Source organism: Malaya genurostris, chromosome 3 (assembly GCF_030247185.1).
Source record: "Malaya genurostris strain Urasoe2022 chromosome 3, Malgen_1.1, whole genome shotgun sequence".
Taxonomy (NCBI): domain Eukaryota; kingdom Metazoa; phylum Arthropoda; class Insecta; order Diptera; family Culicidae; genus Malaya; species Malaya genurostris.
The window spans coordinates 190,464,499-190,492,439 of record NC_080572.1 but is presented as its reverse complement, the minus strand read 5'-3'; the positions used below and the strand labels follow the sequence as shown (position 1 = coordinate 190,492,439).

General features: G+C 38.2%; 3 protein-coding genes across 7 annotated transcripts in view; 1 reads left to right on the top strand and 2 right to left on the bottom strand.

Annotated features, from left to right (window-relative positions):
• Positions 1-2,872: 2,872 nt before the first annotated feature.
• On the bottom strand, positions 2,873-3,761 carry LOC131437647 (uncharacterized). Its single transcript, XM_058607127.1, has 2 exons — positions 3,653-3,761; positions 2,873-3,592 (listed from the first exon to the last, which is right to left on the bottom strand). Exons 1-2 carry the CDS (start codon positions 3,671-3,673, stop codon positions 2,954-2,956), a joined length of 660 nt encoding a protein of 219 aa, XP_058463110.1. The 5' UTR covers positions 3,674-3,761; the 3' UTR covers positions 2,873-2,953.
• A 6,881-nt stretch (positions 3,762-10,642) lies between these two features.
• Positions 10,643-11,980, top strand: LOC131434576 (uncharacterized). The gene is made up of 3 exons (XM_058601418.1): positions 10,643-11,087; positions 11,284-11,364; positions 11,427-11,980. Exons 1-3 carry the CDS (start codon positions 10,894-10,896, stop codon positions 11,812-11,814), a joined length of 663 nt encoding a protein of 220 aa, XP_058457401.1. The 5' UTR covers positions 10,643-10,893; the 3' UTR covers positions 11,815-11,980.
• A 153-nt stretch (positions 11,981-12,133) lies between these two features.
• The window catches only part of LOC131434575 (MOG interacting and ectopic P-granules protein 1), a 55,894-nt gene continuing 40,086 nt past the window's right edge, over positions 12,134-27,941 (bottom strand). For 2 of the 5 annotated variants that reach the window (XM_058601413.1, XM_058601412.1), the window contains exons 3-9: positions 21,314-23,775; positions 20,951-21,247; positions 20,638-20,697; positions 20,189-20,452; positions 19,943-20,122; positions 19,519-19,882; positions 12,134-13,518 (exon numbers count right to left, since the gene is read on the bottom strand). In XM_058601413.1, coding sequence (XP_058457396.1) covers positions 13,514-13,518; positions 19,519-19,882; positions 19,943-20,122; positions 20,189-20,452; positions 20,638-20,697; positions 20,951-21,247; positions 21,314-23,710 — 3,567 coding nt within the window. In that variant the 5' untranslated portion in view covers positions 23,711-23,775 and the 3' untranslated portion in view covers positions 12,134-13,513. The remainder of the gene's footprint in view (positions 13,519-19,518; positions 19,883-19,942; positions 20,123-20,188; positions 20,453-20,637; positions 20,698-20,950; positions 21,248-21,313; positions 23,776-27,941) is intronic. The other 3 variants (XM_058601416.1, XM_058601415.1, XM_058601417.1) reach the window with 3 other exon arrangements.

Sequence of the window (27,941 nt, the reverse complement as noted above, 5' to 3'; positions counted from 1 at the left end):
ACATTTGGCAGAGTATCAACGCGCCCTTAGTGTTTTTGGAAGAAAGGTGTGGCAGACCAACTATGTCGGAGAGTAGATGGAACAGGGAACGTGGAAACAGCGTATGAACCACGAATTGCAGCAGCTGCTTGGAGAACCACATATCGTACGGAGAGCTAAAGGATGCCGGACGGCAACCCAGAGAAAATTATTTTTTATTAAATCTGATCCGGTAGGCACAAAAGAAAGAGGAGCACGACGAGCAAGGTAAATCTATGAAATGGAGGGGGAACTCAGAAGCGTGAGAGATCCATTTGACAGCAATTAAAAATCTCATTACTGAACGCGATGTTATTTAGAACGACATAACATTACCTTGATGATACTGAAAAGTATATAGTATAGCATAGGTTACGTAACCGGATAAAAATATTGAGTGCAAAACCGGATACAATGCAAAAATTGTTTAAAAAAACGTGATTAATCCACCTATCAGTGAGATGATACCATTTTTTATCAATCCGCATGTGGTTTTTACATGGATATTCTTCGGTGTTTTAATTCTCATGACATTATTTTAATTATCGTCGTTTTCAACGGCAAATTGAGATTTTAATCACTCAATACCCTGTAATGCCGAAACTGCAAAAAGTATCAAATTTCAATCTTAAGTTCTGAGGCCAGTTTGTTTTAGGGTGATTTAGAGGGCCATTTTCACGCTTCAAATCTGATTTTCTCAGAAACGGTGACGAATATCAAAATACCCAACTGACAATCTCTTAGAAAATTATTTTAGATTATTCTGTGATAATTTCAGAATGATATTTTGACTTTAGCGGTCGGGAAAGTCTTTTTTCTGAAGGAAGAATTGCATAGCTGAAAATGACAACTTTCAACTTGTTCATTGAATATCTCGCCTTCAAAATCATGGATCAAAAATCTATCCTGACAATATCTAGATAATTTAATTTAGATGCGATTAGTGCATAAAAACATATATGTTGTCGCGATGAAAATGAAGTGTAAGTTATTTTTGTGGAGTTAAGTCGATTTCTATGTCGGCGCCATTTTAGTTCCCTGGTAACGTAACGAAAGATGAGAGAGAAATAAAATCGGCTCAAAAAGGCTGATGTAGTCAAACTTGTAACCGAAAATATCAAAACTTTCTTGGCCACCCGGCCGCATCATCGAGAGTCATTTTGCACATTTGCGAGAGAGCATGGAGAGAAATGTAATACACACAGCGAGCCACGTGGTATTACGCGACCTACTGGCCTCAGCCCTTAACGTGTGACAATCGATTGAACATTCCATGAGATGTCGAAGTAAGTTTTTCGTCATTATTTATGGTACTTCCAGAGCCGGTATTCGGGAACTAGCATAACCCAAAATGATTCGTATGGCCATAAATTAATACGCCAAACAATTTACATCTTCTTTATCTGTATGAATTTTAAAAATCCTGTAATTCCAGAATCGGATATAATTCACCAATTTTGTATGGGACCATAAGTCCTTTAATTTGAATTTTTGTTTTTGAGGTTCGATTTGGCTTTTTTGAGAATATGATTGAGCTTTGAGAAACGATTCGATACTGGAACCGGAATTCTAAAATCGGTGAAGTCGAAATCAGTTAAATTCACCGCCTAAACTGAAATAAATTTATTTGGTAATCGACTCTCCAAATCTTCCAACCCTGATAAACCTGATTAAATTATGGGAGATGGACATTTTTCTTCTAATCACCCTGTATCTCCTAAACCGGAAGTAGGATCTGACTAAAAATTAACATGTTTTCTAGGTTCAGCCATCTACGAGAAAATGAGTTGCATTATTTTAATTTCGTTTCACATATCATTCTGTGGTTGCGCAATCAGAAGTCGGATCCAAACGTAATTCAAGAACCTTGTTTGGGAGTATACTACTTTTCATATGAATCTTGTTTGTAGAAAACGGTTTAGCCATTTCCGAGAAAATTGAGTGAAATTATTTGTCACACACGCTGATCTCGACGTACTGAAACGAATGATGTATGGGTGTTATGTTCTTCCTGCATTTATTACTGTAAGCAGTTCAAATCAAAATAATTATGGAATTACTTTCAACTTGAAAATGCTGCTATCATCTAGTTTACATGTCATACTCGAACGATTATGTTGCGAAAACGAACCGTGCTAAAATCGGTCCGAGGCCATGAAAAAAGATGCTGTACACAGTCTTTTTGGTACTTAGAAACAATTGTATGTAACAGTATAAAAAATCGTGTTTCATTTCTCTCCGAGACAGCACTTTATCATCAAACACGTAAAACTCTTACTACTGGAATAAGGCGAAAAGTCGTTTACACAAAAATATCGATATCTTTGTTAAAAATGTACGGGTTTTGACAATCTATGGCTTGTTGGATAGCTATTACCGTGCGGAATCTAAGTCTAAAAACATATTCTGTTTTCAAGGTCCGTAGTGACAGATATTGTCAAAAAACTGAAAATTTTGAGATAAAACTTCGTATAACTCAAAAAGTAAACATCCTATCTCAACACCATTCAATAGCGTTCAGGGTGACGGGGAGACCCTTTATTTGCGACTAGTTTGATCAAAATCGGTCCAGCCTTCTCTGAGATGATCTCTTTGTTGACAACACACACACACACACACACACACACACACACACACACACACACACACACACACACACACACACACACACACACACACACACACACACACACACACACACACACACACACACACACACACACACACACACACACACACACACACACACACACACACACACGGACATTTGCTCAGTTCGTCGAACTGAATCGATTGGTATAAGACATTCGGCCTCGGAAAATAGCCATCTTTAAAATCAAAATAGAAGACGAAATTTTAGACTTTTATATCATTTCTTCGTATATTTTGTTCTAATAAAAGCTTTATTTATTTGATCTGTATATTTTAATATCAACTAAACAATGACAGACAGAATGACGGGATCGGCTTCTATTTCTTTGATTTTTTCTTTTATTTCTGAAGCGTTATCTACCGTTATAGATGCGATGCTTGTACTAGTAGTCGTTGAAATGATTGGATTTGTCGCAAGGCTACTCACGGAAGTTAAAACTACACTGGGTGTAGTACTACTTTTAAAACTATTGTCAGTTCTACTATTAGCAGTAGAATCTGTTGACCCAATGCTATTGGAAGTAGTTATTTCAGATGCACTATTTTTTGTTGTATCTACTATTGCAACAGTGCTTGTTTCTAAACCACTAGTTGCTGCTGTGCTTAAGCTGACCTTAATTTGTTCTACTTCAGTACTACCATTGTTATAGAGAACAGTCTTGTTCTTTATAATCAATTGATGGTGATTAGGATTGAAGATTATCGACTGCAGTGAAGCAAAATTCAATGGTTCAACGTGGGCTTGAATGTTACCGTCCGACGATTGAAGGTGCTGCGTGGAATTCTGGGCTTTTTGATCTATTACTGCTCCTGTTAGGTCACTGAACGCATGTTCGAAAAACGCCCCAATGTCACCAATTGTAGTTTTGTTCGAAGTGATGTCTACTGGAGCAGTGCGACATAGCATACCGAGAGCTAGAAACTGTGAGAACGTAATAACAATATTTTTGAACAGATTCCTCGGAGGTAAATGATGACTCACCGCTAATAGAATTACAAACATCTTCGGTCTAAAAATATGGAATCCGGAAAAATGGATCTCGAACAAGGTACAATGCAACTGCACTCCACACGGCACACGGCTAGACTGATCTGATTTTCTCGTTCGATAATAATTTTCAAACCTCATCGATAGTAACTGAAAGTCATTCACAGGAAGAAACGACGCGAATTGTATTAATCATACAACTTGTCGTTGAACACTGTTTGAGAAATCCATTAGCGCCATCTCAATCAGAATTGGTCCGGTGACTTCTTTCGTGACGTTTTATAAATTGGGAAAATTTGCCAAACACATATATACATATATTCGGAGAAAATTATGATGAAGATGACATGTTAAATTTACATGCTATTAGAACTTGAAATCAATTGTGTTATATTATGACTAAAATTCACGTGTCGTTACTGAAATTAGTGATTCATAGGATTCATAGTGTATAGAACCATTGCATGGATGATAACACGATCCTACTGACTCTAAGAATTCGTTCAGGCCAGGGCACAAAAACATACGGCAGCTGGCTTGTAAGACCAGTGCCCTATGAAGTGAACCACCAATCCGGGGATTGCAACGAGTGATCAAAGATTAGTGGGTACAGGCAGGACATTCATGTATTGGCTTGAAAAATCCATCTAGATTGTTACAAAGCTCATGGTGAGCGAAGTTTAGTTTCCAAATTATTTTTTTCTTAAACTTCTAGTTTATGCCTACACGGAAATATCAGTTATTTTTATGAATTGGTGTGTTTAGAATTCAATTCAACTTTGGTCTGTATCGTTTATTATGAGTACATCAAGAACTGCTATATTTTAAATGTTTCTATTATTTCCAATTCAGGAAGCCAAAATATATACTGCACATTTAATTTTTCTCGGGTTTGGTCAGATCTCGCACCTTCTTCTTGACATTCTACGAGTCATCTGCTCTTCCCCACATGTGCAGTTCGAATTTCCGAATTTGAATGTGCGAAAAATTTTATGCATTAGATTGTGGCAGAATTCGTTTTTGGAGTCATTTTTTCCATCCTTTCCATTCGCTACCTATGAAGGCGGTAGATATTCAGGGAATCATGCTTCTCATCGTGGTCATTCCAATCAATGTTATTCACTGTTTTGCGTAATCAAAGATTGATACCTCCTGTTTCCATTAAAACACCTAGCAAATTTGTTTAGATTATTGAAAAAAGAAATTCGACGAGGGCCGAATAGTTTCTTCAATGTATTATGCATACCAAACTGATTGATGGCATTTTGGATTGCACAAACACTAACTCTTTCATGTTTCGCTGAATTTTTTGGCGATAACTCTTTTCCAGTGTAACATTTGATCACAATCTAAATATTTTCGCTTTTCTGATGTTAGTTCTCTCATTGTTCCTAGTAAAGTATTATTTAACTTATTCTGGGGGTAGAAATGATTTACGACCCAAGTTAGAGGAAGTTCCACAATTACTTCAAACATCCAATTTCTTGTTGCTTAAAAGTACATGCGGAATCTTCGAGAACATGAAAGTACAGAACAAGTTCCGCTTGAACTTTTTCGCTTCTTAAGAGTACGCGTGGAAATTTTGGCAGTTTGAAAGTACAGAACAAGTTCCTCGTGAACTGTCTCGTTGCTTGAAAAAAACACGTGGTAATTTTTGATAGTACAGGACAAGTTCCGCGTGAACTTTTTCGCTGCATAGAAGCTGAACAATATATTTTAGAAGTAGCTCAATAAATCGATCGTTTGCGTTACGCGAACTTTCAAGTGTAGATAATTACTTACACACTTAAATTTTATTGCTGAATTTCGGCAAAAACATGCCGAGATTTTCACAGCCGAGTGTTCGCTAATCGTCTCGGCAAAATGTATAATTACTGAGAATCTCGGCAATCCTAAATTCATAAACTGTCAATTATTGGTAATTTGAAGGGGAAAAAAGTTTGCCTTTACCCCCAAATTTATGCTAGGTGCACATAACCATTTTTACTTAAGTTTACGTTTCGTCTTCGACTCATCAGTGCGTCAGCAGATTATGTTGAACTGCTGACGCAAACCCCCGGATCAACATAATCCGCTGAGCAGACGTAAAGTTAATGCTATTTGCAAGACACTTTTTTTGCACACAAGAAGAGTAACGTCTAAACTGACGGCTCTTGCAAATAGCATTAACTTTACGTCTGCTCAGTGGATTATGTTGATCCGGGGGTTTGCGTCAGCAGTTCAACACAATCTGCTGACGCACTGATGAGTCGAAGACGAATCGTAAACTTAATGTTCAATTATTGCCGAACTTGTTAGCAGAAATTTTACTGTTAGTTCGGGAAAAGCGATCAGGATTGAATCATGAATTGCCGAGTCATCAGTAACCGAACGTGGAATGGATTTTTCTTTATTATTGTATGTAAAATAAGTCACAAAAGCAAAGGTTGGAGAAAGATTGTGTTTTATTTTGTTCATTTGAATCTAGCAAACAAAAACGTGTTTAATCCACCTAACAGTGAGATGATACCTTTTTCTAAACAATTCGTATATGTTTTTTGCATGAATATTCTTCGTTGTTTAATTTTCATGGCATTATTTTAATGACCGTCGATTAAGCGGCAATTTGAGATTTCAATCACCCTGTAACGTGGAAACTGCAAATCGGATCGAGTTTGAATCTAAACGTGTGACAATCGATTGAACATTCCATGAGATGTAGAAGTAAGTATTCAGAAACCAGCATAACCCAAAACGATTCATACAACCGTAAATTAACATGACGAACAAATTGCAATAGTTTTGAGTCTAACTTCTATATCGGTTTAAATTTAAAAAAAAACTCATCACCCTGTAATTCCAGAATCGGAAGTCGGAATCGGTAAAATTCACCAATTTGGATGGGACCATAAGTCTTTCAATTTGAATTATTTTTTACGAAATACGATTTGGCCTGTTTTGAGAAAATGATTGAGCTTTGAGAAACAAATCTGCAAACCCGATAAACCTGATTAATTTATGTGAAATGGACATTGTTATACTAATCAACCGGACGTTACATCTGACTAAAAAGCAAGACCTTTTATTTGAATCTTAGATGGTTCTTAGATTTCATTTGAATCTTTGATCGGTTCAGACATCTACGAGAAAAATGAGTTACACTATTTTAATTTCGTTTCACATATCCTGTAGTTCCGGAACCAGAAGTCGAATCCAAACATAATTCAGGAACCTTGTTTGGGAGCGAACGACTTTTCATATGAATCAGAGTTTGTAGAAAACGGTTGAGTCATCTCCGAGAAAATTGAGTGAAATTATTTGTCACACACGCATTTGCTGATCTCGACGAACTGATTCGAATGGTATATGGGTGTTATGTTCTTCCAGCATTTATTGCTGTAAGTAGTTTAAATAAATATAATTATGGAATTGCTTTCAACTCGAAAATGCTGCCATCATCTGGTTTACATGTCATATTCGAACGATTATGTTGCGAAAAACGAACCGTGCTAAAATCGGTCCGAGGCAAAATGTCATGAAAAAGGATGCTGTACACAGTATTTTTTGTGCTTAGAAACAATTGTATGTAACAGTATAAAAAAATCGTGTTTCACGTTGCTCATAAGCATTGCTTTGTCATAACACATGGATAAAGCAGAGATGGCGCTCGTAGTAAACCAGTAACCACGTCTTTCTAGAGTACTAACCTTTGCTTGAAACGGGTCAAAATTTTAAGTCGATCCGACCAGAAACAGCTGAGATATCGAGGTTGGAGTAAAGTCTTTTGTAGTTTGTTTAAAAAATGAAAAAAAACGAGTTTCGTGTATTGATAAAACATTGCTTTTTAATTGGTAAAAACACCGTGCAAGCGAAACAATGGATTGAAAAATGTTATCCGGACTCTTGTCTATCAAAAGCAACGATTTGTCGGTGGTTCGCCGAGTTTAAACGTGGTCGTACCGACACAAATGACGCGGAACGCTCGGGTAGACCTGTGGAAGCCGTTACACCGGAAAATGTGAGTGAAGTGACAAAAATTATAATGAAAGATCGTAAAGTGAAGCTCCGTGAGATTGCTGAGATGACACAGATATCATATGGAAGTGTATTTACTATCCTTCATGAAAAATTGAGCATGAAAAAGGTTTTTTCCAAGTGGATGCCGTGATTGCTTTCGATGGAACATAAACAGCAACGAGTCGATGATACAGAAAGCAGTTTATCGCTATTTACTCGCAACAAAAAAGATTTCTTGCGTCGTTACGTGACCATGGACGAAACATGCAGAGAAAAAAAAATCCTTTTTCATCAAGACAATGTACCCTGCCACAAGTCGATGAAAACAATGGCGAAATTGAACGAATTGGACTTTGATCTGCTTCCCCACACCCATACTCGCCAGATATAGCCCCCCGTGACTACTGGCTCTTTGCTAATCTTAAAAAAATGCTCCAGGGAAAAAGATTTGGCTCAAATGAGGAGGTCATCGCTGAAACTGAAGCTTATTTTGAAGCGAAAGATAAATTTTTTTATAAACATGATATTGAAAAATTGGAAAAACGTTGGAACCATTGTATCATCCTAAAAGGTGATGAATAAAAAAAAAATTTGCAAAAGAAATGTTGTTTCCATTGTTAGTCTCGGGACTTATTTATCCATGTGTTACAATGCACAAAACTCCAACTGCTGGAATAGGGGGAAAGTCGCTTACACAAAAACGTAATCTCCGGTAAAAATGGACGGATTTTAACAATCTATGGCTTGTTGGATAGCTATTACCGTGCGCAATCTAAGTCCAGAAACATATTTTGTTTTCAAGATCAAGTGTGACAGATATTGTCAAAAAACATAAATTGTAACATAAAACTTCGTAGTAAAAAAGTAAACATCCGATCTCAATATCATTCAATAGCGTTATGGGTGACGGGGAGACCTTTCATTTGCGACTAGTTTGATCAAAATCGGTCCAGCCATCTCTGAAATCTCGACCTCTTTGTTGACCACACACATACAGACCCAAACACACACACACACACACACACACACACACACGGACATTTGCTCAGTTCGTCGAGCTGAATTGATTGGTATGAACGCAGTGGACGTCCAAAAGAGGCTGTTACCGATGAAAACGTGAAAAAAATCCACAAAATGATTTTCAATGACCGTAAAGTGAAGTTGATCGAGATAGCTGACACCCTAAAGATATCAAAGGAACGTGTTGGACATATTATTCACGAATATTTGGATATGAGAAAGCTTTGTGCAAAATGGGTGTGAGCTCACAATCGATCAAAAACAACAACGAATTGATGATTCTGAGCAGTGTTTGGAGCTGTTATATCGAAATAAAACCGTTTTTTTTCGTCGATGGACGAAACATGGCTCCATCACTTCACTCCGGAGTCGACAGTCAGCTGAGTGGACTGCACGCGATGAACCGAATTTAAAGCGTGGAAAGACTCAACAATCGGCCGGTAAGGTTATGGCGTCTGTATTTTGGGATTCGCATGGTATAATTTTCATCGACTACCTTGAAAAGGGAAAAACCATCAACAGTGAAGTGACTATTATATAGCGTTATTAGAGCCTTTGAAGGACGAAATTTAAAAAAAACGGCCTCATTTGAAGAAGAAAAAAGTTTTGTTTCATCAAGACAAAGCACCGTGTCACAAGTCGATGTAAACCATGCTGAAATTGAACGAATTGGGCTTCGAATTGTTCCCTCATCCACCGTATTCTCCAGATTTGGCCCCCAGTGACTTTTTCCTGTTCTCAGACCTCAAGAGAATGCTCGCTGGTAAAAAATTTAGAAGCAATGAAGAGGTAATCGCTGAAACTGAGGCCTATTTTGAGGCAAAGGACAAATCGTACTACAAAAATGGTATCGAAAAGTTGGAAGATCGCTATAATCGCTGTATCGCCTCTGATGGCAATTATGTTGAATAATAAAAACGAATTTTGGCAAAAAAATGTGTGTTTCTATTAAACGATGTGAACTTTTCAGCCGAACTGTTATATATATATATATATATATATATATATATATATATATATATATATATATATATATATATATATATATATATATATATATATATATATATATATATATATATATATATATATATATATATATATATATAAGGTAAAAAGAAAACATCACGCCTAAAGTCAATTTTTTGTAGTGCTCCTCAACGCACATTATATCAATATTATATTTGCGAAGTAGATAGAAAACTATATCTATATTTCATTTATCTTGTCACGAAATATAAAAAAAACTGTTTTCCTTCTTCCAATGTTTTCCAGCTCCACGAGCAATGGCGACGTGGTGCTTTGCAAAAGCGAAAAGAGACATTAGATGACAAGTGTCTCACCGAGTTTCAGTAAAAACTATCTCACTGTTCGAAATCTCGGCAAACGGATTTGCTGATTTCGGTATATTTGACAAGTTCAGCATAATATTATGCCAAACATCGGCAAAAGTACGTGCTTTACTGAGATATCAGCATATTACTTGAACGAATATCGGAAAAGAGCACTGAACAATCAGCAAAATGTGTTGCCAATCTACTTCGGCATTTTGAAATACCTAGCTCGAGAATCGGTTTTAAGTGTGTAAGAAACGGGCTTAGAATTAGAATTCTTATCATGAATTTCGTAAGACTGCTTAAGCAAAACCAGTCCCTTCTATCCTAACTTTTGGTTTGCAATAATCATGAAAGAGATACTCTTTATCCAATACTAAATAGAGAATCTGAAATTAAAAAATCGTTTTATTCATTAGAGGGTTTAATCGGTTCTAGAAACTAGAAGATTCGTGGTAATCTGTAATGGTCGTGTTCAATCCGTTTGCAGTTGAGCTGAAATTATTTTCAAATAAAATCATAGCACATCCGCGATGTCACACATCGTCATTTATTTGCACATAGCGTCGAAATAATCGATCACAACTTCCAGTAACGATTTGATCTATACTGATCTGTTGGAGAGCAAGTTGTCGATAGCTAACGAAGACGACGACATCGCTGATGGAAGCATTGTGCTAAACATTTTGCCATACATCTATATAAAGCATCAGACCACGATTTATCGCAGGTCATTTGTGTTGCGAATTCCAAATCCGGCGGTAATTGTAGTGTCCTCGTCACTATCAGTTTAATATTTTCGAACGAAGTTTAGAAAAGGTGGCGGTATTCGCTCAGAAGAAAGATCTCCGTTAGTAGTGTACGTGCAACGGTAGAACCTTTGGAATGTCTTCACCGATTTTGAATGTTATCCTGTTTGCGTTTTTATGTGCATTGATACTACAACTCCATGGAGTCCCGGTTCCTTTCGACAAGGACAGTTCCCCTGAAGCGTTGGGTTCTTACTTTGGACCAACGGATTCAGAAAATAATATTGAATCGAATGAAACGGATTCGGTAAACGGAACGCACCAGGAACTGTGAGTACATTATGAAAACCAAACTCGTTTCTGAATCATAGTGTTTGTTGAGTATTGAGGAACGAATTGAATTATTTTTCAATGTTGTAATTTAGTTGGAGTGATGTGTTCAAGTCTAATTAATTAGAACATTCAATTGTTATCTACCCTAACTCTAATGTAATATCATGTTTCTAAATCATCGATATCTTTTCAGTTATGTGGTAAAAGCTATAGTCTATGAAGTTGGCATATTAGTTAACGTACCCGACAACGAAACAGAAGACTACCCAAGCAGGTAATGTAGAGTTTTTGAAAGCAGGAAAATGATTCAAATGATGATTTTTTTCTTAAATGCAGTGAACAACAAGTGGATTTAACATTCTTCAGTTCCTCATCGAACAAGACTCACATAAACCTGGGTAATATTCCGCTCCCGGTGGCGACCAGCGTGAACGGGCAAGTATTAACTGGTATCGCACCAGTTCAAATCGGAGCCGTTTCCGATTTGAGTGATATCCTACAAACCCTTCCGTTCACGGGAGCGATAGTGAATATAACGCAAACCAACACCTCCTATATCGAGTTATCGAAGCAGAATATCAGCAGCCTTAGCGATACTGCTAGTGTTGTAAGTGTGTCAGATTTGGCAAAGCTACCGCCTGTGAAATCATCAATTAGTCATCCACTAATACCAACGTCGCTGGATCAGACGATCAGTAATCTGGCAGCCAGTGCCACGGTGTAGACTAGGATGATCGACAAGCAATTCTGAGATTTGAGCATAGATAACAAAAGTCACACATCACCGACGTCTATTTGTTCGGATAATTACGATAAGTGTGTGATCTTTTTTTGCCGTTGTTTTGGTTCGCGTAAGAAATAAACACTGACGAGGGATGTTTTTCGCTATATTTGATGGAAAAGGTTTTTTTAGGATGACCGCCAAGGCTTACATCGAGTGTTAATCGAATGATAATAGAAATCAATCAAGTAGTAAACGAATCAATTCCCCGGTTGCATTTCACAATGTTTTCTTTCTAGGTGACAGAATAAAATGTGCATAGTGTCCTTGCTTATTATCAGTTTATTTAGACTATAAAGTATTTTTTGTAGCATTACCGTTATAATTTTCCTTTTGCATAAACATACTCCGGCTAGCCAGTCATTGGCAAGTTTCTTCTACAGTTTATGCTTCTGTTTACTTTTTTTTGCCTGATGAGGTTTAGTGCACGGTACTGCTTCAAAATCTGTGAAAACACGCATCTATTATTATGTACTTGCTTTTCTTTCACGCACCTTCACAGTACAATAAGATGCTCTGTACCGATTATATCTCTATTTGAAAATAGTTTAACTTAGGTATACTCACTACGCTTAGTTGTAACCACAATCTAGTTATTACATTCTAAACGATAGATTAATTATGTTCTCTTAAAAACAAATAAATTATTCAAATTCAAAAATATACAAAATACAAGAAAGCAAGCCCATCCGTTTATACTTTGCTGATTTTTTTTTATTCCCGAACCTTATTTTTTGCAGTAATATATTTATGTTTCAGAATCATCCCGAGATCGGATATCTACCAGGCACCTTGTGCCTTCCTGTTGCAATGCTGTACAGCTAAATACCAAAATTTTGCAATAACAGGATTCTAACTTTTTTCCAATCAGCAGCTTTCGATAATTCACGATTTCTGTTTTGTTTTTCTTTGACAATTACTCAAACAAAACGAATGTTTTACGTTCTTGTAGGGTTTGCATTGTTAATATTTGCTTGTTTTATAGTGTTTTCTCCTTCACGTTTCACAAAATCATATGGTTATGCGCGTATACGGAGCCTGTACACGTTTGTGTTTTCATACAAAGTTGGACTTAATAAATTATGTCATAAACACGGTACTATGATACACCAGAATTTATTGGTTGGCTAAGGGGGAACGAACCTACACAAATGTGAACGGAGCGACTCTTACAGCTATGTATATGCATGTACCTATTCAGCGAGTCTCATCTAAATCTCTCTTTTTGTCAGTTATTTAGATATCTGGTATGTAACTTCAAACCAAATCGGGACAATTCAAATTGAAAAAAATAGTATTTGATCAATAGGAACTCGTTTGCGCTATATGCTCTATGGAGACTGTCGCTATTGTTTCAAACAGATCAATCAAATATGTATTTCCGCCATCGTTATTCGCAATTTATTCAAGAAACTTATTTTTCGGAATAAAACATCGAGGGTATAACGCGACTGGACCATCGAACTCGGCACCCGAATAAGTAGAAAGAAAGAAGCTTGAGCTTAATGCTTTATTTCCAGCTTGCCTTAATAATGTATTTTTTTCTGTGCTGCTTTGTTTACAAGATACATCCGATCAGAAAGTGGTAATTGGTATAGTAAAAAACTTTGTCCTAGTTAATTGGTAAAACCGGAAGTGTTGTTCAATCTGGAATGAAAAAGAAAGATATGCATCTGTTACTTGATAAATGAGACAAGCAAACGATGGTAATAGTATACTAAAATCCTTCTGAACAGTGCAATAATAGCTCAAATCTTTCGATGTTAATTCAGTCGTAAATAAAGGGACCATCACGTGAGGCCAGTTGACAAGAAGATATTTAAATTATCAGCCCAAGGAGATGAAATTGTGCTTTTGCAGTACTTTTACATAAGATACATTCTTTTACAAACCGTACACCAAAAACATGTTTACATTTAAATATCTGCTCATCATTTTTTTTTGCTTCTGTAAAATAAATTATAAGACACGTGTTTCGGCCTTTTTGATAAAAAAAAATTCGTCGTAATTATAATTCTTTGAAGTGTTCATGAATTCTGGTAAAATGAAAAACACCTTGTCTTCAAAATTTACAGGGTTGTTACGAAAAAATTCAAAATCAAAACGCGAGAAATCCGCGCAAAGTTGAAAACTAAAACGCGCGATATTCGAGCGAAGCATTGCACTACTATTTTTGTGCAGGTGATACTTTCCACAGAACTTGAAAGTCCACCTAAATATAATTTAAAAATCTGCATTATTTTGCCATATAAACACAATAGGCAGGCCTATGTGGCACGACACTTTGAGAAACCCCATGAAAACGATTTCATGTCCGGCGGAAGACCGTAATTTTCATTCTCCATAGTTTCCGTTGGCCTTAGTTAATTAATACTCTCTGATATATAATGTTTACTAGCTAAATCAGTGTATTTCTGCGCATAATCAATATATATTTAAAAAAAATATCTTGTTTTTTCTTCAGTGGGACGGTTATGCGTAGAATATTACAGATTGACAATTTGACTTAATATTTTTTCGAAAAGTTTTCGAACAAACTGCCAGACTGCCAAAGTCTAAAATGATCAAAAGTAATATGGGACAATTATGCGTAGAACGGCAGTATATGTTTCGATAATTTGTATAATAACGCACGTATAGCCGGAAGTCAAGGTAAACAAAGAGAATCTGTAAATTGCTCTTAGGCCCTCTTGAATTGTTTACATCGAACTGTTAAATTTTATCCGGATTCGGGTTCTAAATGTTAGGGAGATGTGTTTTAAAAATTTGAAACGGTCAAAACTAATGCAATTCATAGATTTTCAGTGTGAAACACAAAAAACGCACAGGGCAATCCAAAATATCACAAGATACCGAATTGCAAGGATAGTTGAACGAAGACAAAACTCAAACTCAAGACCAAACGGCGATGAAGCTAAACGTTAATATTTTATCCATTCTACACGTAATGGGAAAGCTCCAAAAGGTGGAAAAATGAGTTCCTAATAAGTTGAATGGTAAACTGAAAGCAATAGTTTTTTCCGCTATTCCTCGAAAAACGACCAGAATGCTTCACAAGACATTAGAAAGCCGGTTTGCAGCACGACACTCAATCAATTCGGTCAAAAACATCATTTCTTAATGCACATGGGATCTTTTGCACCACCCACCATACTTCCCAAACTTGGCTCCTTTCAACTATCATTTGTTTTCATCGTTGTCTCACGCACTCGCTGAGCAACACTTCACTAGTTGTAAAAATGGGGAAAAAATGACTTAACGACTGAATCGCTTCATAAGATGAACGGTTGATGACTATTCACACATATCCGATCCGGTTCAGTGTCGGCACGACACCTTGCACGGATACTGATATTATTTCATTCGTTTTCTATACGCGAATTCACACCTAACCGGCACCGTGCCGTTTCAGTGCAGCTCGCCGTCAGTGTAGCGTTTGTCCAGCAAACTCAAATTCGTAGTCAGTGATATTTTTTTTATTTTCACTGAAGTCGGTATGTCAATGCATTTGGTGTGCCAGAACGGAAACAGCACGGAAACGGAATGAAAGGGTTCCGACAAAACAAGACTGACAAACGCGCACTGAAGGCACTTTCACTGAACCGCCACGGAACTGAAATGTGTGAATAGTGCTTTATACCCCATTTTGACGATGGTCATTTGACATAAAATCGTTTGGCAGATTAGCCGTTTCGCATAACGGTCATTTGGTATAAGATTATTTGACATAACACAACGAAGACAAGATCTCTTTCGCTTTCGAAGGCACTTCGAATTAAGTATTTTGAACCTATTGCTTACATTCAACATATATTTCTATTCTAAATATACCACAAAATAACTTGCACCACTGGCAGAGTGATAGAGAGAAAGTGACAACGTCGCATTCGTAATATTCACTCAAATAAATATTCACGTTTGAGTTACTTGAAAAATCAGATAAAATAGTTTCAAATGTCAAATTGATTATTTTAAGTGATGAAGGTGAATATTATACGAACAGCCAAAAAATATAACCATCACATAATATTTGAGCTTGAGCTTTAGCGACCACCCCTTGTTGCTACTCCGTTACTTTTGGTTGTTTAGCTGAAATTGTATAAAGAATTTCTAGACGATCCAACCTGGGACTGGTGAATAATCCTTCAATGTACATCTTCTGGTAACCCCAGAATTCATTGATCAGTACCGGCACCGGCCAGGCCCGAACGTAGATCGTCTAAGGAATGGGAAGGAATGTTAGTCCAACGCTTGTTACTAGACACCGTATATACTATTGCGCACTCCACAAGTGTCACGGGAGAACGATATTTGTTACTAAAAATTTTAGTATTGGTATTATTCGCACGCGACTCAGTATGTTCCGGTTTCAAGATGCTCGGATGCACCACTAAACTCACTGACTTCCCGAGTGAACGTTTTAACAATATCCTGTATTGATGTCCCGGGAAGTCTTGATTCACAGCTCTTATTCGAGGAAACTGAAGAAAAATTTGCAATACTATAGCGTAAAGAATATAAACATCCCTATTTTTTTTATAAATAAAATTACGTCATACATAATAAACGAGTGAATAGGATTTAGACAAAATAGTTCATTCATTGCATTGACATATTCTAAACAGTTGTTATAAAATCATTTTAAAGGTCAGCAGATTTCACGCGCATCTTGAATCTGTATTATTTTCGCTTTAATATTTTAATTCTTTATTAAAATTATTGATTGGTTATATTGGTTGATATGGACAGCCGGCTACCGAGAAAAATATTAATTTATTGTTTGAAATATTAATACCAAGTGTTTTTTACTATGTATTCAATATACCGATATATGTTATCCCTGTTATTAACTTTGTAATATCAACGGATTTGCGCAATAGTAGATTTTTATCATTCAATTTAGTTAGTTAGTTGTTTATTTTAGCCCGGTTTTAACCTATCGGTCATTCACCGGGGGTTAATTGAAATTACATTTCATATTGGTTGATCTTGAATTATTTATGTTTCATGAAATTCCCATTAGATTTTGATGTTACTGAGCTGGTGATTCTTGTAGCAGTACTTATTGACAATAGTTCGTGGAAAATATCCCCGTCAGTTGAGCCGTGGACTACGTACCTTCGCTTGAAGCAAAGCAAACGGTCGATATTAAATTTCGTGAAACTTGTTGGCGTCTTTAAGAAAACTGAATAGAGTATTCTCTGCAACTGGATCGTTGGACAGTACGACCCTGATGGATGACGGAAGTTGGTAGTATTGACGTAAATCTTGAAGTTCGATGCAGTCGATAAGAAGGTGTTCAACCGTGTACCTGACTTTGCATGTTGAACAGTATAATGGCGGAGATTTTGAAAAAAGGTGAGAGTGCGATACTCGTGTATGTCCGGTGCGCAAGCGAGATAGTACGCGCTGTTCTACACGTTTGTCACGATCAGTCCATTTCGCAAGGGAACCTTTTATTTTTTGTGTGTGGCCTATTTGGTTCCTCCGTGTGTGCGTGAAGTGGTCGTTAATTCTTGATGAAAGATGGTGGACTAGATCTACAGAGGGAATTTTCTTATATAGGGTACTATGAGAAATCCGACCCAAATTGGCTAAACGATCGGCATCTTCATTACCACTAATCCCGCTGTGCCCGGGGATACAACAGAGAGTAGTATCATTATCACACTGGTTTTCGATGGCCTGGATAAATGGATAACGAGATTTTCCAGTATTAAGAGCGGTGAGAACGGATAGGGAGTCGGATAGAATCAGTGTTGGTTGATTTGATAGTTTCTTAGTAACGGCGTATAACATTGCTGCAGCTCCCGCAGTAAATATTGAGCAGAGAGAGGGCAACTTTAATGCAATTCCATTTTTGATTCCGCTGATTCCTACTCCAACTCGATTGTTAGCACGGGACCCATCGGTAAAGATTTGCATGTGGTAAGGGTAGTGATACATAATCAGTTGTAGGTAGTTGGATCTAGCAATACTAGATGATGAACCAGCTCTCGTTGATTTAGAAAGACGCAGGTCGATGTTAGGAGCTCTCTTGTGCCACTTACGTTTGCGGACAGAGTGTAGGCGTGCTAGGGGAGGCATGTTTGAACCGGTGTATCGGTGGTATATTTCGGGTAAGCAGATCTTTGATCAACAGCCGAATATTTTATGGAAGTGAATTAACATGTCAAAACGCACCTTTATATAACCGATCAGTACGTCTTGCGTCGAACCTACTACCGAGTACACCAGCTAGTGCTGCCTGCGTCGAAGCTGGAATTCTGCCTTTTCAATGGTTGATGGCAATCATGTTATTCAAAAGTTCAATAAGTTTCCTGGAAAAACTTCAGGCGGTGAATGTTTTCTATCCCGATTGGCGAACGAAATATCATTCAATTTATAATCCTGAAAGACAATCAATAACATGGAAGAAGAAAACATTCCAAATAAAAAAGTGATAGGTTGAATGAAGAGATAATTTAGTAAAATAGAGTAATCAGAAGTGAAACATTGGAAATATCTGATAACTTAAAGGAAAAAGAAACTCCTGCAATTGTCGCCCTCTACGACATGGAAGCAGGAACCCAGTGGATCTATTCTTGGTTCATTTTTTTCCGCCAGATTCCACACGGCATCTAGGCTGCTACTGTCCGAAGAGAGCAAATAGGTACTATCAATTTCCTAGTGGACCCCAGCCCATCACATAATATTTACGTTATTTAAACAAACCCCAAACAATCTACGTGAATTTCCAGTGTAAAAAATTCTATTTCGAAAATGGCGAACTGTGAGTCCTTAAAGTGTAAGGAAACATTTTTTGAAAAATCTTTTCAAAAATCATGAATAATTCAAAGGCTACAAAACCAAATAATTGTGAATTTGTTTTAACTAAATTTTTTTAACTTTGCAGGATCTATCAGTTAATAGCCAAGGAAACCCATTTCCACGATCCTACCGACTACTATTGATGTTTGTTAGCAAAATGCGTTTTGATGTTTTTTTTTTAGTTTTATGAAATACATTTTTTTTTCATAATAAGAATCTTATTATCATATGAAAATGTGAACCCCCAAAATCCCCCTCTGTATACGCGCCTGCGGCACTGCGCATCAAATAGCTGGAAAATGTTCACGTAACTTTTCACGTAACTATGATGTGATTTCTTTAGCTTCTTATGTTGAATTTGACAAGCCGTTTGTTCGTTTGGAATGACACTGACGGACAATATTGTTTATAAACGAACAGCTGTAGTTACTCTTCTACCACATACTGCAGTTTGAGCAAACTTAGTGTAATATGCTGCTACGAGAGATGTTGAATACACATTTTCAGAGTGACTAACATAAATATTGTGGTTCCAAAGATTGGACAAGATTTCAGTATTACGGTCATTCAAATTCAGTCTGTTTGTCGTAGAGTACTGATCAAACAAAAAAATCCAGTACTAATTGCTTGATTAATCCAACATATTTCTTAAATAATATGCAGTATTATTAACAAAAATCGTGCAAATCTTACACAATTTCATCGGAAAGTTTGTCCTTTGATTCAAAGTAAATGTATTCACACAAATTTGCTACTCTTCTTGGTTATGGGAAATTCAAAACAATAAAAACGTAAGACACAGATGCGTGCCGATTAAAAGTCACTATGCTAACTCACCTATAACATGACTTTCGATTTCAATCGTTTTCGGTGCAACCCCCTTGTTGCCCGTCGGTTGCGGTATGATCGTTATTTCATCGTTGATCTTCAACGGTTTCAGCAGAGAATCATTGCCACCACCGACCGAATTTCGCATCGGCACTGCACTGCTACCAGCTCCCGCTACCGCCGATTGTGGTTTGTTCTTGTTGTCCAGTGCCTTTTTCGCGACCGTACTGTGCGCTGAATACACGTGGCTTTCAAACTGCTTGTACATACCGAACGTGGCCGTACATACCGTACATTTGTAGGAGAGGTGAGCCGGTTTCAGTGTCATGTTGTGATCTCGAGAAACGTGATTCAGCAGCTTCCACTGGTAAACCTGAGATCGTTGGGAATGGTTAAGCATATATGATGAGATGAAGTGCTAGACTGAAATTACCCTTCCACAAACCGGACAACGTCCGGCATCCTTGCCCTTATTAGCGGCTTCTTGCATGGAGCTTGTCACCAAACCGTGCGAACCTAATAAATGTCGCTCCAGACCTTGATCGGTGAAGAAACGGTACTGGCACTTTTGACAGTTTAGTGGAGGGCGATTGTAGATCATTTTCGGGTGAATCTGTTATAGAGAGAAAATATATAAAACTCCGGCTTTCTAGCTTTGTACTGATATCAAACAACTTACCTTCACTTTGTGTATCCACTGCATATGATTACGCAGTTGATCCAGGTCCTTGATGTAACCATCGCAGATTTCGCAAACGACGAATGCCGTCTTGCCACCGGCTGGATTCTGTCCCGGTTTGATCGCCGACGTACCGGCAGCCTGTAACTTGGACAGAGCTCCTGCGACCGCCATGTTGGTAGGGTTAGGTTGTCGAGGCAGGGGAGTAATGGAGATGCTGGGCGTCTGAGTAGGTTTCATACCTGGTTTCATGCCCATAGAGTTCTGTTTGGAGTTGAAAAAAAAAATACAATGTGTTAGATCGTTTTGATGAGAGTGCTTTTGGAGTGTTCACACTGCATTTTAACCGTTGTGAACAAATCCAGACAACTGTTATACATCTATCGAAATACCTTCGCCAGTAAGACCAACTGAAGCGTAACTAATAGAAAATTAAAAAGGAAACGAACCTGAATCGTTACCGATGCATTAGTGTTTGCTAGAAGAGATCGTCCACCAGCATTCTGGGTCTTTGAAATAGTGCAGATTGATTCAAGGGTTTCAGAATAGGTGCGAGTAGGGGTATAGAAAGAAAAAAATAATAGAAATAATTTGATCAAATAAATTTCTGTACAATTATTAGTGTTTTCACCGATGTAAAATCCTTGTTAATAGTGTCAGAAGGAACCAAAAAAAAAAAAAACAAACAGAAATCCACTATTATTGGTTAAACTAAACAACTCGTTTAATCGGAAAACAATGCAAAATATACTAGGACATTACCGGCAAAAACTTATTAGCGGCAGCGGCGATTGCCGCTGCGGAGAGCTGGAAGTTATTGGGTATTACCATTCCGGGGGACATCGACGTTCGCAGTGCGCCAACGTTACCAGGACCTGTTCGTAGCAGATTCGTTGGTGTAGCCGGAGAAACGGGCTGCGGTCGACCCGATCGGGCCCGCATGGCCGCTGCCTGTGCCGCCACCGACATGTTGTTGATATTGACCGGGTTGATATTATTGACTGCCTGTATTCGTTGAGTTGCCAGCGCCAGATTCTTCTGTTGCTGGGCGGTCATAGCCTGAATAAAAAATGCAGATATAATTAATCAAGTTACGACTATGCTTAAATAAAACATCGACTTCACCTGATAAGCCGTTGCCGTGCCCACCAAACCATGCTTAGGTTTAATGCGGGGAATTTTCGCTGGTGGCTCCCAGTCGATCGGTGGGTTCAAGTTGATCTCCGGTCGGAACTTCTTCGCACAGGCCACAGCGTGCCGAGCGAGTTTCGATTTGCCGTTATCTTCGAACGGACAGTTGGGACATGCATGGTACATGGCTGCTTTCTCCAGTCGTCCTTTGACGTTGTGCATCGCTTCCATGTGGTAGAGTATGTCGTGCGGTGGACGGGTTTCATACGAACAGAAGTTACATTTGTAGACGTAGCTGCGCATGTGCGGTGTCTCGTAATGGTGCGCCATTGCCAACGCCGATTCCGATTTGAATGGGCAATATTCGCAACGTTTCATGTCGTACTTGAACGGTCTGTTGTTTTCTTTGCTCAGTTCCAGGTTCTTCATCAGCGAATTGATGGCCATCTGGGTACTCGCAGACGGTTTTCCTTCTCGATCGCGTTTCTTCTTCTGCTGTCGGAGCAAATCAGTCTGTACATACTCCTGTACTAGATTCACACCGATGTTCATGAAAAATTTTCCGAGAGGATTTTCAAAATAGTTCTCCGATTTCTTCGGATCAGTCTGAGTAGTGCTGCCCGTAGTGGACAGATCCTCTTTCGACGCGGGGGTAATAATGTGTTCTTTGATCATTTCGATATCCGACTGAACTTCTTTTATTAGAACCTTGGTCTTTTGTTCCTCATCGGAAGCTTCATCGTCAGTTGAAGTATTCAGTTCATCCCACTCTTCATCATCGTCAGGCATTCGTTTTCGTTTCGACTTTTTCTTTTTGTCCACCTCGGACTCAGGTTCACCAGAAGTCGATGATTTTTTCCCAGCACTAACTGCCGTTTCCTGGCTGTTTTCGTCTTCATTTTTACTATTGCTATCTTCATCCTTAGTAGTGTCCTCTAACTTTTTTCGCATTTCCTTAATTCTCACCTCTAGTTCGTTGACAATGTCTCGGAGATTTTCTTGCGGGGGCTTTTCATAGATATAAGGAACGATAAAGGACGGGGCTTCCAGCACAAACATATCGTCGGTTAGAGCAGGTAAAAGGGGCGTGACGGGAGCCAATGGTGGCGGAATAGTTTTTGAGATAAGGTTTGTGGCAGCAGCAGCCACCGGATTTATAACCGTGCGAGGCGAGTTGAATGAACTGTTTGGGGACAGTCCGGCCGGGAGAGATGAATACGAACTGTTGAGAGACTTTGGTGTCGCCGGATTAGAACGATTCATCAACGTATTGGTGTCGATTATAACCAGTGTTGGTTCCTTTGTGGCACTATTCTGGTTGGTAGTTAGAAGCGACTTCTGAGGCTGAGGAGTCATTGCCAGTTGACTTTTGAATGAATTTTGCTGCAGCGATAAGTTTATTGAAAGTCGGGGTTTCTTTGCTGCCGCTGCTATATTCAGTGGATCATCGATAATTTCTTCAATATCGTCATCATCGTCTATAGTGGAAATATCCTGTGTCAGAAGACTTTTTCGCATCCTAGAACTTCTTCTAGGGGACAGCTCATCCACATCCGGTTTCTTTTGACTAGGCGTACTGCTAGTATTTGTATCACCATCTTCATCATCAATCACTACACAATCTTCCTCCTTATCGCTGAGAATTGTTACGTCGTTATCACAGTCACCGTTGTGCTGTTTGGAATTGCCCCCATTGGATTTGCTAGACATGGAGATGGCGTCGTTCGACTTGGAATTGCCATCCAAACTATCCGGCACTACATTCTTAACTGGTTCAGGATCCTCTTCGAGCTCCGAATCCGAATTAATACTGACCGGTTTGTCACTATCGTCATCGATCATCTCACTTTCCGTCTTCTCATTAGTATTGTGACCATTTGTAGGCGCATCAACATCCATGGACTCATTGTCTCCTTTGGATTTCAGATCGACTGAACTATCTACACTGACTCCATCGTCTAAAGGATCCTTTCCACTATTTTCATCAAAACTTTGTGATTTTCTACCACCCTCATTTTCGTCAGCATCCACTTCCATCGACTCTACGGTGTCCTGATTCTCACTATCCACAGGGGCCAAGTCCGGTCTGCTTTCTTCCGTATCACCCCCAGCATCCTGCGATGTTTCGTCACCTTCGCCATCCGTGTGGCCATTACTGCTTATGGGACGTGAAGCCTGTGAGTTTTCGTCCACTTCACTGCCCTCACTTGGAGCGACCACTTTTGTGGTAATCTCCAGCTGCTTCTGCTCCTCGACCCGGGTCGCAACCTTGGCAGGGATCTCGCTTACTTTGTCCAACTTCGGTGTATCGCTGTTGCCGTTTATTTCGCCATTCTCCTTGACATCGTCGGGCGTGGGATGTTCATTGGCGGCTGCTCCAACCTCGCCCATTTCCTCAACGGACGACGCCACGATGAATGCGCTGGCAGCTTGCGGATAGTGCGAGGATGTACGATCTACGGGAAACATAACGGAGAATTGAAGAAAATATTAGTATTGGGCTACGCTTGTAATAACATTGATGATGACAAGATTCTTTAAGTAAAGGTATACAAAGTGCGGATTTAAAGAAGACCATTATCAATAAAAAAATATGCACAAAGTTTACAACTTGAAGGCAAAATTCACGAATTGTGAATGAATTTTATGAGTATTTATTTTTTAGTGGTAATATTTTGTACAAAATATCCGAAATTAAACGGATTTTAGAAATTACTTTTTTGATGTTTTCCAAAATTGTGTGCTATCCCGAGTAAATTTACAAAGTAAGACTGAAGCGTTTTAAAGCAAATTTATTCTTTTTGTGAATTTCTGATAAGGCTTTTTAAGCGGATATATTTAAGAAATAAAAAGGTTTTCGACAACTTGATATTGAACGGTTTTTCAAATCTATACAGAGTATAAGAATTTTCATACGCACAAATTACTAGGTGTCATTTCGAAATGGTCTATCAATAACAGGAGTTGGAGTCGGTATTAAAGGTTAAAGGAAAATTGGATCGTACCACTGCAAATAACAGTTTCTTTTTGGTCATTTCTACATAAATTATCAGATTATGCAGAAATTTTTATGATGGCACCGTAATAATCGAAGGAAAAAAATCAACTCAGAGACTCTCTCTTTTGTGGTTAGGTCTTTTTGGTCATTGTACGCTCGAATTGATGCTTGCAGGTTATCATTTTAATATCAGAATTAACAATTACGAGTTTCTTAGACCGGAATCGAGCAGTTTAGCATGGATACCTTAGTTAGACATTCAAGTGTATTGCATGCCTTGAAAACACCTAACGACTAATGGTCGATTTCAAGATTTTTTGTTTCTGGTCTTTTGTTTAATATTGCTTTGGAATGTGTGAAACGAAGAGCGAGGATCGACACTAGTGATACGGTCTTCCGGTAGTCTATGCATCTATTAGGTTTCGCTGACGAATTTGATATTGTGACACGTAAATTTGAGATTATGATGGAAACATACATTGGACTGAAAGCCGATGCTAGGTGTATCTGACTGATTATAATTGTCCGATGTAACGAAATATTCGATCTCTACTGAGTGTCTGGCTGTGTCGTTGTTTACGGAACGAAAGGCTACGAGTAGTTCAAACACAATAGGTATGGGATTGGCACTTCTAACTAGGTGCCTAAAAAAAGCATTGGACACAGCTGCGGTGTCAGTAGTAAGAGAATAATAATCGCGTGATCGGATCTAGATGGGAAGATTTGAGTTCTATTTTGCCGGTGTCAATAGCATAGTGTGGTGAAGAACTACACTTGTTACACGACCATACTTGGGGACTCGAATTAAGTGTTCGAACCCCTCAAGTAGAAGGTAAAATAGAATTCATTTCTTTCTTCTGATCATTCCTATATGAGCCTGCTTAGGCTAGCTTTTCCGTTTTAAATTTATAACTGATTCAATCTAGAATACCTATCCGTCATTTCATTTCCTATCGTTCGTCTCTCTCAGTTGATGCGGTTACCGACGAGTTCGTGTATTCGGGCTCACACGCAAAGAAATACAAGAAAGTTTTAGCGACTCAAAAAACAATTATTTGAAATATATACCAAGGCCACCATCTAACAGATACCGCGACAGAAGTTACATGTTCATATTTGCCACGAAGTTTCGTGTTTGGCAAGCGATCTGAGAATGTGGTAAACAGAATTAACTACCAAGGCTTTTTACAAGCGTTTCCACTATTCTTTCACAGAGATCAGATGCTCTTTCGGCTCGATCTGGCGTCCAAAATTACAAACATATCGAACGTAATCGACAGAGGAGTTTAAAGCATCTGGTACACACTAAACTCCTTCGGTATTTATTTTCAACTTTTGACGAGCTTAGAACAGCCAAACTACCGAACATTCTTATTCAACTGATATATCAGCACAAATAAACGTTTGTTGACAGCAGTACCTCAAGGTATCGCTGAGATGAAATGTAATTTTTAATGATAAATCAGCTTCCGATGCTTGAACAGCTAAGATCGGCAATCCAATTTAAGTGTGTAGGTTTACTTAGCTGAGAAATTATCGCCATTGCAGTTAAATAAGTTATAGTAGATACTCTCATTGTTCCGTGCGAAGCTGAATCAACTGGAACAACTTGGTAGTTGCGAATTGGAATTGATACCTTTCTCTTGAGTAAAGATTTTTTTGTTTACAGATTGGAGGTTTTAAGCTTAAGGTTATTCGCCTCTTCGGGCCAGAAAAAGTAGGTTATTGGACTCGATGTTATATTCGATCATTTTTCTTGGACCTGAAACGTGTTAGACTTGCATAGGTACGTATGAGCTCCGGACCATGTGAGGTTTGATCCAAGTGCCTTTTGAAATTCGCCTTTTTACAAGTTTCAATGATTTTTTCAGGTGTTCTCTTTAGAATTATTGGCATCCTGACATAACGTCCTTTGCCACTCTCAACCATTGCCTGGAGGTATAAAATTACTTTGTATTAAGCCCATAATATTAAGCAATATATCTGTAGGATTTGTGTAATCTCTTAATATAAAAAGACGAGGAGATTCTGTGCCTGCTGGAGAGAGAGAGACTGAATTTCAGCTCTAGCGGGCTCTCAAATAAATGAATGAATAAATAAATAAGCCCACCAACTGTTTCAACTGAGAATCATTGAGGATGTATATTTGATGATTGATTGTTTTGTTGAAATTCAATGGATCGATATAATATACCTTTCGAACTAACACAATTTCTGAAACATGAAATTGATCGTAGACTTGAAAAACGTTTGTAGAGATTTTGATTTTGATGATTGAATGTTTTCCCCATTTGGGGTTTCCTTCAGCGAACACTTTTTTTTCCATAAGAACGTTTTTTTATAGGCAATATACATCAGTTTTCCATCGCCGTGGGAGCCACAATACATAGTACTTTAAACCTAGTACATTTTGAATATCATATTAGAATGTTGGTATTCATTAGTTAATCTAAACACTGTTTTTATCAATCGGTTTGATATTATATATTACATTAAATAAAATACATTTATTTTGTACACGATCTTATAACTATTTCAGGTTTGTTTGTACCAGTTCGTTTATCCAGTTTTATCCAGTATAATATAGCTGGCTATTAGTTGAACTCATGGGGAGGAAGGCAGGGGTCTAACATAAATAAAAAATCAAATTGGAACTCCAATGGACTTAATGAAATGATAAAGAAGTTTTATGTAAGAAAGGTCAAGCAAGAATGTCGCGAACTGGGACATTGGATAGTCTACCTTGAGTGCGCAAGGAATTTATCAGATTTGACATCACGATATTCCACGCATGTCCAAACGACATGATCAATATCGCGATAACCTTCGCCACAAGCACAATGATTAGTTTTGGAAAGTCCAATTCGAAGGAAATGTGCATCTAACGTGTAGCGTCTAGACATCACACGAATGAAATCCCTACTCACATCCAGTCCCCTGAATCATGCCTTTGCCGATATTTTAGGAATAATTGAGTGCATCCACCGACCCAGATCATCTTTATCCCAAGAAGCTTTCAAGCTGGCAAGTGTGATTTGGCGAGACGCGCTGTAGAATTCTTTGAAAGCAATCGGTCTCTCATAAATTTCACCCTCAATAGCACCACGTTTGGCTGAAATATCAGCTCTTTCACTGCCTGGAATGGAGCAATGAGCCGAGACCCAAACTACTGTGATTTGATAATTATTATTCAATATGACGTTCAGGCACTGTTTTATTTTATTTATCTCCAACTGAAAATTAGTTTTGAAAATGCGACATGTCAGATTCACAAATCACAAAAATATTGACTAAATCGACGAAGGTGTTGGAAACGATTAGGGCAAACCTAGGGCTGTCGCATAATGATATCGCCAAGAAATTCAAAGCCAGTCAAACCACTGCCGGTGGGATTCGTCTGCGAGAAAGATTTCGTTCTTTTCAGGCCAGTAAGCAACCAAACGGGACACTGAAATGAGAGATGTGATTAAAAGATGTATCCGAAAGTAGTACAACACAGTTCTCAAAAATTGAGGGGGTAGCTCTCCTGACTGAAATATGAAAACCGTTGGTCAAGACGATGTCCCTAGTAAGTTAAAATTCAGTTTTTCCAATAAATTCGCAGGAAAGCTTATGATTTGGTAA

Excerpts from the sequence above, each read along its gene's own strand:
- LOC131437647 (XM_058607127.1), bottom strand. The coding sequence starts at position 3,673 with ATGTTTGTAATTCTATTAGCG. Across the intron at positions 3,593-3,652 it reads TGTTTGTAATTCTATTAGCG|TTTCTAGCTCTCGGTATGCT; the intron begins GTGAGTCATCAT and ends ACGTTCTCACAG.
- LOC131434576 (XM_058601418.1), top strand. The coding sequence starts at position 10,894 with ATGTCTTCACCGATTTTGAATGTTATCCTGTTTGCGTTTTTATGTGCA. Across the intron at positions 11,088-11,283 it reads AACGGAACGCACCAGGAACT|TTATGTGGTAAAAGCTATAG; the intron begins GTGAGTACATTA and ends ATATCTTTTCAG. Across the intron at positions 11,365-11,426 it reads ACAGAAGACTACCCAAGCAG|TGAACAACAAGTGGATTTAA; the intron begins GTAATGTAGAGT and ends TCTTAAATGCAG.